We start from the raw sequence: 13760 nt of genomic DNA, 5'->3' as shown, positions 1-13760 counted from the left end.
CCGGGTACTTTCCATATAAAAATCTATCAAAAATCGAAATCATTTCGTTAATTTGTATCTATTTACCCAAAAGAAAGTTAATTTCTTGATAGATAGAAGGTTAGCGCCATAGATAGAAGGTTACCTTGCGTCAGAAGGTTAATTTCTTGATAGATATTATTATTTATTATATACTAGCTGTGCCGCGTGCTTTCGCCCCCGGGCGATCCAGGTCACTCCGGGGAAAATTCAAGTAATTCTATAGATCATGGGTTATTCTGACATATAACCTATATTATAGTAAAGTATCATTCAAATCCGTCCAACAATTTTTTCGTCAAGGAGTAAAAACATCATCCATCCTTACAAACTTTCGCATTTATAATATAAGTAGGATATCATGATAATTCATGCTCAAAGTAATACGCGTTAATATTGCATAAAATCGAGATGCATTAACCATGCATCCATGAGTTCAATCCACAAGTTTCAATATGTTTTAATAATTCATGAAATTTCTAACTTTCCATACTAATGTGAGCACTAAATCGTACATGAAACCCCTCTGTGGTTTGAACGTGAATGATTCCCCAGATTTATCTTGTACATAGATGCGATGCGAGCATCTATGAAATTTTTATAATTGGTAATTTATACCTAAAACATTCAATCATTATGTAATAATATTATACAATTTATTTCTTCAGTCCACTAAAACTATCAAACAATGTCCACTATTACTATTAGAATTAATTTTTATTAATTAATTTCATGTTTAATGACTGTAATCAAACCTAATCTACAATTTAATTTGAGTTCCGGTTACTAATGTAATCATAGAATCATAGGTACATATATGCATGGGTAAATTTTACATGGTTCTCGTAAATTTTACAAAGCAGTTCATAAAAGCTGATGTGGAAAATGGTAGAAAATCATAACAGAGTATATAGGAGACTCTGCACTAAGAAGATTTTGGCTGTTTTCCAATTACAGAGCATAATGCGACTCAGTGGCGCACAATGCCGAATTATGCTGATGCTTAATTGGAACGTGAAACGCACCAGCAGGTTGCGCTAAGTTCAGTGTTGAAAAAAAAATATTCATAGAGTTAGCAATAACCTCATTAATGTGTAAATAAAGTGGTATACATAATAATTGGTTGAAAACTATTTACGGTTATTTTAAGTAATTTGGATTTACCTTCATCCATACTTATATTGATTTTTTTAACACAATTTGAATTAACTTTGATTATTTCGAAAGAAACGAAAGCTTTAAATTTTTTTCCAACAATTAATAATTACTTACGATAAATCAATTGCACGCATCAATTCACGCGCATTACTTTTAAGAGTGCTCAATTGTGCGAAGCATTGCTGTAATTGGAACATTCAACGCTAAGCATTATGCCGCATAATGCGCTCTAGTGCTGTAATTGGAAAACACGGAATGTCACTGCTGTAAAGAAGCGTCAATGTTACACAACTCTCCACTTGTGACTTCGTTCGTTTACGCTTCACATCGCGACAGCCGTTACTTAAAGTTTCAGTTCAATAAGCCTTCTTTAAGATAGGAATATTACTCTTTATATCAAAATTTATCGTCATTATATCTATACTAATATTATAAAGCTGAAGAGTTTGTTCATCTGTTTGGTTGAACACGCTTGTCTCTGGAACTACGGGACTTATTGGAAAAATTTCTTTCACTAATAAGCCAATTTATCGAAGAACGAAATCTTATAGTAATGTTAAATTCATCCTCCTCAATTCAATAGTCAAATTAATTGATCTAGTCAAGTGTAAAAACAACCGCTTATAGCTATTAAAGGACAGAAACGTTTTAATATGGATAATGCATTCAATATTAAGGTAACAGAACACAATGGAAAATGACTCCCTCCTTGACCCATTTAAAGCTGCCTTAGAAGCGATTACATAATAGAAGATATTACCCCATAATGTTAGGATCGTCCTAAGCCCGGTAAGATACAAATCCCTCCAAAAGCTATCTATACTTAATGTTATAAAGCTGAAGAGTTTGTTTGTTTGAACGCACTAATCTCGGGAACTACTAGTCCGATTTGAAAAATTCTTTCAGTGTTAGCCCAATCATCGAGGAAGGCTATAGGCTATATATCATCTCGCTAAGACCAACAGGAGAGAAGCACTGCGGGTAAAACCGTGGGGCACAGCTATAATATAATATTATAAACTTCGATAAGGTACTGTAATAAACCAAACATCTATAAAATGAGAAACATTGTATGGTCAGCAAAGATTTTATTTATTTACGAGCCGTTTCATTTTGACATTAAATTACAATGGTTTACTTCATGCTCCCTGAAATTTTGCTTCTTTTAAACGTACCTATTATAAATATAAATTTTATGTATGACAAGATCGTTTAATCTAATATATAAAAATCAATGCCACTTTTCGTTGTAATTCCATAACTCGAGAACGGCTGAACCGATTTCGATAATTCTTTTTTTATTATATTCCTTGAAGTACGAGGATGGTTCTTATGTAGAGAAAACGTTAATATGTACCACGGGCGAAGCCGGGGCGGACCGCTAGTATTTTATAGAACATCGTAATAAGATCAGTGATTTTTCTTTCCACATTAACAAGAATATATTATTATATACTCCTAATTACAATTAAAATATAATCTCTCTTCTAGCACATTTGGCAATATGAAAAATTTCCAATGTAGTGTGTTTTTAATAAAATAAAATTTATTTTAACAGCATTTCTCCACTGCTCAAAAAGCTCTTTATAGTAATGGAAATTCTTATTTGTGATTTGTATAGAGACGAAAACCTCCTTTAAAAAATCGCTTCGCATTGAATTGATGGCTCATTTTCGTGAGGGTCAAAATCTGTTTCCTCCATTTCATATACTTCATTTATTTTTATAACACGTTTTCTCATAACAGCAATTTATTGTTGATATACATATAGATATAAATTAGATAATAAACTTAACAGAATTTACTATTCTATTATAATTTTTAATACAAACTATTTTTAATAACGAAATAACAAAAGTAGCGAAAATAAAACGTAGGAAGCAAAATAACTATATATCCATACTAATATTATAAATGCGAAAGTAACTCTGTCTTTCTGTCTGTTACTCAAACACGCCTAAACTACTGAACCGATTTGCATGAAATTTGGTATGGAGATATTTTGATACCCGAGAAAGGACATAGCCTACATTTTATTGCGAAATATGTACCACGGGCGAAGCCGGGGCGGACCACTAGTTATGAAATATATATTAGCTTATTCTTTTAAACGTTTATCGTAAACTTCTGCTATGTTAGTTTTCATCAACAATTAATTTTACAACAAACTTCCAAAATACTACAAACTATGAAAGGCCTTGCTTACAAGTTGGTTGAAGCCGTATAAATCTGTGTCCATAAGTTGTCAAGTCAGCCCCTTTATTGAAAAGGGCCTGTCTGAATTCTTTATAACTTCGACGTAGAACCTCTACAAAACTTATTTGATAAAGTTAATTTACGGTAAAACGACCAATATTTTATTATAAAACAAAGAGTTGCAATATTTGTTTTTTTTTTTTTAACTCAACGAACAAGGCATTATTTAAACCGTAAAGTTGAAAAGGTTCTATAGAATTTTAAAATGCGATTTCGATCGTTTCTATTATTTAATAATCTATAAAATGCTCTATTAACCAAGAAAAAGTTTCCAGAATTGAAGCGTAATGTGTTGAAATCTTAATGAGTGAATCTCGCCTTTTTAATATAAGACCTCATTAATAATCGTAATAAGCACATAAAGGTACTTATAATGAAAGTTTTCATCATCTAAACACAAGAATACCATTGTAAGATGACTGCGAAATCCACATCTATATTCTATTCAACGTGAATTCTAAATGATATATATATTGTAAATGTATAGGTGCTTAACCATACAGATACTTAATTATCTATGATCATTTGTGGTTATCTGTGGTAGAGCTCATTTCCCTTTCATACATCATTTCCCGCCATTGTCTTTGAGCCAATTAAATTATTAACGTATATCCACTTTCACTATCTATATTGTTATGGCTAAATGTTTAGCAATTAATAATATTAGTTCTGTCAAAATGAAAACATTTAGGATTTGTTTACAAAAGTGTCCTTTTTACTGGAGCTAAAGTTCTATGCTAAAATCTTAAATACGCAAAAACACAGTAGTATTTTTGCGTATTTAGGATTCTGGTTCTGGTCTGGTCAAATAATTTAAAAAATAGAGTAAACACCACGGCACACATATTATAATATCGTCAAATAACATGACTCATTATTTACTAGCGACATAAGTCAAGTTCACGGTTTAAAGACTGGTCACCATTTATATCTATCAACAAAATATATTCGGTAATGTTTGTAAAGAAAATCGATGTTATTAATAATCGTTGTCAATATAAAATATTACTGTATAAATCTAATATATAATCTAATATATAAAAATCAATGCCACTTTTCGTTGTAATTCCATAACTCGAGAACGGCTGAACCGATTTCGATAATTCTTTTTTTATTATATTCCTTGAAGTACGAGGATGGTTCTTATGTAGAGAAATCGTAAATATGTACCACGGGCGAAGCCGGGGCGGACCGCTAGTTACTGTATAAATGTCTGGTACTTATTAAAATCTTAACTGTCACAATGCAATATCACATTTAAACTTTAATAAAAACACCAACATGAGAAGTTAATCCTATCTCCACTAACATATTTTATGAATTTTTTCGATGTCTTTTTGTTCTCTCTACTCTATTATGTAGCTGAAAAGTTGCATTTTTGAACTGCACAAAACAAAGTTATCCTAAATTTGTCGTTGTCTTTTCATTAATATTCATATTTAGCTTCCAATCGTTATAATATTTCACTTAAATCATGTCGTAAGAGCATCGTAATAATATCAGGAAATATGCGAACACATTCTGGAATTGCTACGATTTAACTTGAAAATGAAATCGTCTTTACGTGAAAATTACATTACGAATGCCATAAAAATAAACGCAATCATATTTTGCTGACTGTACCAATTCTCATATGAATAAAACAATTCGTTTTCAGTCCATAACCGTACGGATAGCAAGCGAGTAAATATAACTTTGCTTACTAAACATACCTACTTCACAGGAATAAAAAATGCAATCTCTTTTGCCGACTGTACGTATGTAGGTTATAAAATGTCAATACTGAGCTAGATGTCGAACAATGTAACGATTGTGGAATAGTTAGAAGTAAGGCCTTGTTCATGGATAGAGATAGCGGATTATGAACATGAAGGTATTGCTTGTTACATAATGTATTATGTACTGGTGTAAGGTTGTATGTATATTGTTGTACCTATGTTTGATACGTTAAACTATCGAGGAGGTAATGTTATATAGGCGGTCAAAAATACATTATATTTTTTAATTAAGTAACATTATTTAAAAAAAATTTGAATGCTGTTCAAACGTTGTGTTGTATTTGTTTATGACCATAATGCCGTCCTAGTAAGAATAAGAACAAATTTATGTCATTCATAGAAATTTCTTAATATTATGTGCACATATTAGATAAGTAGATTTAGAAAAGGGACAATAAAATTATGTAAAATGATTGATATTTTTGAATTTCACAATTTTACAGAAATCATTCTTAATGCGAAAGTCGCTGTCGCTCTCATAACCGCTACCAGTGTTTCTCACACCACACCAAAATCCTGATATTCCTAGCTACATTTACCACTCGGAAGTGTTTATTGTTGCAGCGAACAGCAGGGAATTGTGCACAAACTAAGTTTATATACAACGAAGCAACTAATATTATATTGTATATATTTAGAATCATTCAAGCGTTCTTGCATTTAATTATACGACTAATAATTGCTTCTGTAGTTTGTAATTATATTATATGGACCGTGGGAACTGTGTTTCTTGTTTTAATTAAACTGAAAATAACTGCTTTTTTTAATCTTACTTCAATGAATAAATTGATGATTCCAATCTACAAATGAAATTGTTAAGACTCCAAAAATTGTTAGGAAAGCTTTAATAATAAAATCGTCAAAAATACAATGTTTCTTCAATATTGTTTTAGAGCACTTCAAATACTAAATGTATTAAGTAGTTCTCACTTCTCCGTAAATACGGAAACTCTAGCAGTAGATTATAACTTCTAAACACATCGGTTTGTGAAGTAAATGCTGACAAATATTCATGTAAATAAACTTAAGTCGAACCGTTTGTTTCAAATTCATGAATTTTGTATATCCAGAATGTATTGTCAAATACAAAGCTGGAAGCGTAATGTATGGGATTCTAAGTAAATCCCAGTTGTAAAGTTTGCGTTTAAACTGTCCTATTATGTACTGAAATATTATTTTAATGTCATATTTAATTAGTGTGGCCTGAAGCGCCGCTTTGTGAGAGTTAAGGTTTTAACGATTTTAACAATAATTTGAAAGATGCCTTGGTTTTATACCATATTAATTGTTTTATTGTTTGATTTTATTTAGGAAGGAAGCTTAGTTAACCGCCTATGTGAAATAAAAAAAGAATTAACTCATAGTATTTGTTTTGTATGTAAATATTAATATTTATATCAAAAAAATATACAAAAAGTATTCGGAAAGCGGCATTTGAGTCCGATATTTCGATTGGGCCTCACCTTTATCTCTCACGTAAATGCAGTTTTTAATCTTCAAATTACTTCTGCACAAAACAGTCACGACCATGACATTTGCAACATGTAATTGCACTTGATATAGTAATATACTTCTTTTATTTTTTATACGTACTCTACCTTCTACTTTAGACCAACAATCTTTTTTACGCTATCCTCTCTAATATCAAGTAAACTTAATTTATAATTCATCAATATCATTGAAGAAAGTACTAGAACCTTACCTCTTAATAACAGCATATGTACAACCAACGGTCAATCCAATATTAAAAGCGCTCATCCATATCAGCGACATGTTTCAAACTGAACGAAACGTAGAGTACAATGTCACACAAATAATAACTTTACACTATTCACTGGGGACCCATTTACAGTTTAATAACAGAAACGGAGCATAGACAATTATCGAAAAAGCATTCCACGCTCAAACAGAACTCAATTCGAATTTCGAACACTATTTTTAAAAACAAATGTCAAATTTTTACTATACCATAGACACCAATATAAAATAAACTCTTTTACTTTTTTTTATAAACAGCCAGTGTTTTTCTTTTTCTTTTGGATAAGTACTGATACGCACAGACGATCGCAACCAAATGTTGAATTCGTAAGGTCCTTAACGCTTTAACTGGAATTTCCCCCGCTTCTTTCATAACACCTTGCCTGCTCATCAATCATGGTGCAATAGAGGAAAACTTTTACGTTGATATGAGGTTTATCTAATCCTTTATTTAAACTATTACAGGTAGTGAATGAGATGCAAATGTAGATAATGCAGCTGTTAATGTTACTAGTAGAAATAGCTCGAATTAATAGTGGGTATGACAAACAAATATTGTAAGTAAGATATTTTGAAATTTAATTAATAGTAATAAATGTGTTTTATTAAATATTTTCATAAAACTTATGTAATTGCTTAGACATTGTCGTTCACATTATAGTAACTAATTGCAGTTAAAGAGAACATTGCTTTTCTCATTTCAGTATAATCTCATTTCATGCAATTCAATTCATCTTTATTTAAATTCAACGCTCTAAGGTCTAAGCAATACTTAATAACATTTTTTCTACAAAAAACTAAAACTACTTATTATGAACTATAGATGTGCCCCGCGGTTTTACCCGCAGTGCTCAGCTTCTGTTAGTCTTAGCGTGACGATACACAGCCTATAGCCTTCCTCGATAAATGGGCTATCTCCTATCTAATGCCAAAATAATTTCTCAAATCGGACCAGTAGGTAGTTCCTGAGATAAGGGGGTTCAAACAAACAAATTCTTCAGCTTTATAATATAAAGTATAGAGGAACATCAAAAAAATAGAACCAATATCGCTAGATTAAACAATCCAATCATACAAGATTAAGGCTTAGATAAAATACCATTAAAGTACGATTAGTGGAATACTTTTAGACAGTCCAGTTTTAACCTTTACGTAATATGGGTTGACGTCAATATATAAATACCCTCAACTTTACAAAGGTTTTACTTGCCGAGTTACTTCATTATTGCTATAAAAACGTAGACTTTGTTTTAATCGTGTTAATGTTCTGTACTACCGTATTTTGACAAATTCTTTGAATTCTATGGCTTAATAATTCAAAACAGAAACATGGCGATACAAGATAATAATGTAGAGTAAAAGAAGATAATAAAAAAGAGTAAAAGAAGATAATAAAAAGAGACAATAAAAAAGTGCAGCGGGTAATTTACCGCATTTGTGATGAAGAATGCATCGCACTTTCATGTAGATCTATACAATATTTATTTATTTATGATAGCTCAAGTTTTTACAGACACAAGGCAACTACAATGCAGACTAAGTATAAAATGATAACTATTAACTACAAAAGAGAACATTTCATTTTAATTAATTAGTTCGAACATCTGGTACCTACGCCGAAAGAGACTAGTTACAGACACGATAATATTATTATCTATTATCTCTCAGCTGTCTGTGGTATTAATTTCTTCTATAATACATACTGTAATTTATGCTCCATTGTCCCTTAACTACAGAAGCTGCTACCTTTGTTGACGCATTTAATTTGTATTAAATATGCGAAACAACATTCAGAATAATACTTTCATAATAGTAACAGATATTGCTCTACTTATTCCGAAGAAGACTGTCATTTCGTTTTACTTATTCAATATGTTAGACCGGGGTCGACAATTTTTGAAACAAAAGAAAATAGTAGTAGGTTGAAACCAAGTTGAAACCCATTAGAAAAGGAGGGGAATGTGATAAAAAATAAAGGAAAAAATAAATTACAGACAAATTAGAACTTTTTATTACCTACAACTTTGCCATTGAACTTTTTTCCATAGGACTTGTAGTTTTGTCGTAAATCGAGAGAAAGCATTTTTTAGCCTTAAAAGCTCCCCCCCTCCCACTTCCCGAACTCAGACTGTCTGTAATTTATTTTTCTTTTAATTTTTATCACATTCCCTTCCTTTTCTAATGGGTTTCATCCGACTACTATTTTTTTTTAGGTTTTTATCATTTTGGAAGGGATTGGCCCTGGTGTATCCTCTAAAGCTCTGAAGACCACCTATTAAGACGTATTACAACACAAACGAAATTTTTCATAGTCATCGTGTGTAAAATTGAAAACTTATAACAGTAGAAAGGCATAACCAATTGAAATAGAGTTTCTTGCCCCGGTAAAAGGCACTCGTGGTGGCCTACGTGCAAATGGTCACGCATTCCATGTACAGACAGACAAAAAAGTGCCTTTCACCTTTTATTCTGTGGTATTCTAATAAAGCTTCTAATAAGCTGCTTATTTACAGGGAACTAATTATTGTTTTAATTTCATTAACTCTATCATCGATCAGTTTAATAAATCCTATCCTACTAATATAATAAGTATTATAAATGCGATAGTTTGTGAGGATGGGTGCATACTGTATGTGTATGTGTGTAAATGTTTGTTACTGTTTAACGGAAATACAACTGAACCGATTACAATGAAATTTAGCACACATATAGAGGGTAACTTGCATTAACACATAGAATTGGTTTTATCCCGGAAATCCCACGGGAACAGGAACTATGCGGGTTTTTCTTTGAAAACGCGGGCGAAGCCGCGGGCGGATAGCTAGTAACAAAATATTTCTAAAAACCACATCTGTTATTGAATTTATAAACTCTAAGTGTGGTGTTAACTCTTCATATAATCATAACCAAAATCATTTTAATTTTAAAAGTACATATCTACATGTATGTAAAAAATAGCATATTAGATTAGATTGCACCATTTTAAAACAAAATTACAATTCTCGCGCTCTTTCTCTATACTAAATAATAGTAATAGCCCAAATGTTATTTATTTACAGACTTAAAATACACAGGCAACTTTTTCAATGCCGCCTGCCTGTCTATCTAGTTCTAAAAGTAAAAGTAATTTATCTAGATTATAATTACATTATACATAGATAAAAATAATAATAATATAATTGTACATTTATATTAAGTTACATATCGTTTCTGTAAATTTTATTATTTATGTGCAACATTTATAAAGAGTTAATTAATCACAAGCCTAATTTTCTAATAGTTAATAAATCTCATTTTAATATCAATTTAAATCATATCATTTCGACCACCACACAGTTTAAATAAAATTGTCACAAATGGAATTAGATATTCTTTAAAAAAATGTCTGCCAGAGACCTAAAACAACAAAGATAAAAGGATATTTGCCTGCCGAAGTCCTGTGTCAATATACCACTTGAAAAAATGCTTCGTAACTTGATGGAACTCAAAAACCTTACTCAGGAGGATTTCGTTCAAATGAATTATTAAACGTATTGTCGTTTAAGCATTTAATTTTATAATATTCTTAGTAGTAATCTAAAGAAATCGTTTGCTAACAATTTAAACATTGATTTAGAGAACCTCCAAGATTTTAATTTAGATCACTGACAGATACTTAATTTACGATTATATTTCGTTAAATAAAATATACGGAAAGTCGAATATTGTTATTGTATGTTTAAGATATAATTATTTAATAGACATTATAATTTTATTTAAGATAGCATGTAACTCATTCTAAGTGATCTATTTTTTTTATGAATAATAAAGTCTTTAGACCTAATTCATCATAAATTCACACACGAAAGTATTTTTTTTTGTCTTTCTATTAAAAAAACCTTTTACTCTTTCTCATTAAAATATTAGCCTCCTTCTACGTTCTATAATAACTTCGATTGTAAAAGGCCAATATAACAATACTTCTTTATTTACCATTGCATTCAAAAGACAAAGTGCAATACAATCTTTACATCAATTCTAAACCATTTGAACTTGTAATAAGCTTTATATTCGCTTTACAACGAAGACAATGCTTTCAAGTCACGGTAAAGCCTTCCCTTCGACTTCATCAAGGCAAAAGTGTTTTAGACTTGTTTAAATGCAAATTTATTTCCTTTTTATATAGGATATTCTTCCAATATAGATTATAAATTAGGCATTAAATTATAAATCCGATTTCGTTTAAGATCAATATAAATTGGTAACTTTCGGTTGGTAGATGCCATTGATAATTTCAACAAGTATTACCTACTATCAATACAAAAACAGTACACTATATTTTACTATAATGACCTCTATTGACCAAATGTACCTAACACAATATAAAATAATAAAATATAAATTATAACATTTCCCAATTAAGTATGATAATAAATTTAGAGTACCAATACCATAATAGAAAAGCTTCATTGAATACGACCAATAACCGATATATCGATGTTATTTTAACGTGTTAACCATAATATATGTCCCACCAAATTATTCCCGCGAAATTAAACATACAATTATATCACCATAACAATTAACAATATAATCTAAAACCACCGATTGCCGAACATTGACCGACATCTCGGTCAAGTACAGCAACATTTCGGCTTTCCGGGTCACAGTCAAGTTGAGATCGAATCTGACCTGAATACCTACATGTGGACTGTGTTCACACATTAATCATATACTTTAACTTCAATAGAAGATTTATATGGCAAAGAAAATTAAAATATTGATGAGATAAACTACCTAAAGAAATGTTCAAAAAATTTATTTATGAGAATTAGTTATAGTAGGTGTTTAATATTTATTACGTGGTTAGTAGTTAGTAATAACAGAACCGTGATGAGAAAACATGAGACGTCGTTGTTGATTAGAAAATAATATGTTTCATGCTAATTACGATGTTACAGTTCCCATTTACCGGTAACGAAATTTTTAAAACCTGAAAGAAATCCTTTCGTACAATGTTCAAGCTCAAGAAATTCTATAAAAATATTTATATTGCGAATAGGATTACTTGAATCGGTAAACTTAAATTTGCCACTGCTACTTATTACAACGCCATCTATAAATAAATCAAGAAACTCATTGCTGTTCCAATGCTTCGCTTATTAAACTTTCATCCGATACCGCGAGATGAGGCTATTATCAATTTTTACATGAAGTTACATATTATACTTATAGATCATCGACATCCTTAACGAAAAGACCTTCTTATACACCATCAATCATCATACATCATTCATAATATTGCACTGCGCCACTCCGCTGACGTAGGGTTTGCCCCTAGACTATTTCTTGTTTCCAAATACTTCCGACTTGCCCAGGAATTGTTCGCAGGCTGTTGTCAGCAGCTCATCTACATTCATGATCTTGCGTTGTGCCACTCCAGTAAGCGTGTTGTTAGCCTCTGGACTATTTCCAGTTCCTACTATATCTACATTAATATTATAAAGAGGAAAACTTTGTTTGTTTGTTTGATTGTAATGAATAGGCTCATAAACTACTGGACCGATTTTAAAAATTCTTTCACCATTCAAAAGCTACATTATCCACGAGTAACATAGGCTAGGTTTTATCCCGGAAATCCCACGGGAACGGCGGGTTTTTCTTTGAAAACGCGGGCGAAGCCGCAGGCGGAAAGCTATTTAGATAATAAGCTTAAAACTCACCCAATATAGCTCTCAAATGGCCTTCCAGCGTTTGCAGGACCGTCATCTTGATCTCCTTCACCGACTTGCCCAGGAACTGTTCGCAGGCCGTTGTCAGCAGCTCGTCTTCGTTCATGATCTTGCATTGGGCCACTCCGGTGACCGTGAGCGGCACTCCCTGGGCCGTTTCCACGTATTCACACATGGGGTTTAGGGTCATAACCTGGATAAATAGAAATATAAAATAGAAAAAATCTGGATAGATAAGTTGAATTAAGTTGTGCCTTTAACAAAAAAGACTTTATCTACAGAAGTAGAACTGCCATTTCATATTATCAAGATCCAGATTGACGTCTACATTAATAAAAGACATACAAATAAGAAGATTTATACAATAAGCTTGATAATAATTAAAGAATATATGTATTCAGTTCTTAATTATAATTAATATAGTCAACTTAATTGTTACTGTTTCTATGTGCATTACTTACACTACTTATTTCAATTAGTAAGAGCAATTTACACTTTAAAACACCCTCATTATATTATATCATAATAATATATCAATATCATTAACAATTCAACTCATACAGTAAAACGAAAGCCGTACCTCAAGGGAGATACGCTGGACATCCGTGACGAGCCACCAGGCCCACGCCCATCCACCGACGATGCGCTTCTGCATGGAGCCGAAACAACCACCTGTAAGCAAATTGAATGTATATTTTTTGCACCCGCATTGCTCCGCTCCTGTTCGTCTTAGCGTGATGATATATAGCTTATAGCCTTCCTCGATAAATTGGCTATCTAACACCGAAAAAATTTTTCAAATCGGACCAGCAGTTCCTGAGATTAGCGCTGTCAAACAAACAAACTCTTCTAATTATAAGTAAATATGGAATTATAATTTTTCACTTTTTACAAACATGTTGTAGGTACAGTGCATTTTTTTCTGTCTTCTGTGATTGTACTGTGTACATAAAGCTCTATGTATTTTCATTTAACAACAATATTATACTAATAGTAAAATAGAAAGAGTAAAATGGATTTTCGATGTTTATGTCAGTACCGGCAATTCATAAGACTACTGAAATACAAATAAAGTTGATTA

At 31.4% G+C, this 13760-nt stretch overlaps 1 protein-coding gene across 2 annotated transcripts in view; it reads right to left on the bottom strand.

Annotated features, from left to right (window-relative positions):
- The window catches only part of LOC123700111 (flotillin-2), a 214564-nt gene that overhangs the window by 24480 nt on the left and 176324 nt on the right, over window positions 1-13760 (bottom strand). The window contains exons 2-3 of one of the 2 annotated variants that reach the window (XM_045647238.1): window positions 13260-13351; window positions 12671-12872 (exon numbers count right to left, since the gene is read on the bottom strand). In XM_045647238.1, coding sequence (XP_045503194.1) covers window positions 12671-12872; window positions 13260-13351 — 294 coding nt within the window. Of the gene's footprint in view, window positions 1-6912; window positions 7286-12670; window positions 12873-13259; window positions 13352-13760 lie in introns of those variants that run through there. The other variant, XM_045647239.1, reaches the window with a different exon arrangement.

This window comes from Colias croceus, chromosome 19 (genome assembly GCF_905220415.1).
Source record: "Colias croceus chromosome 19, ilColCroc2.1".
In the NCBI taxonomy this organism is placed as follows: Eukaryota; Metazoa; Arthropoda; class Insecta; order Lepidoptera; family Pieridae; genus Colias; species Colias croceus.
The sequence above is the reverse complement of the archived record's forward strand: the minus strand, read 5'-3'. Positions and strand labels throughout refer to the sequence as shown.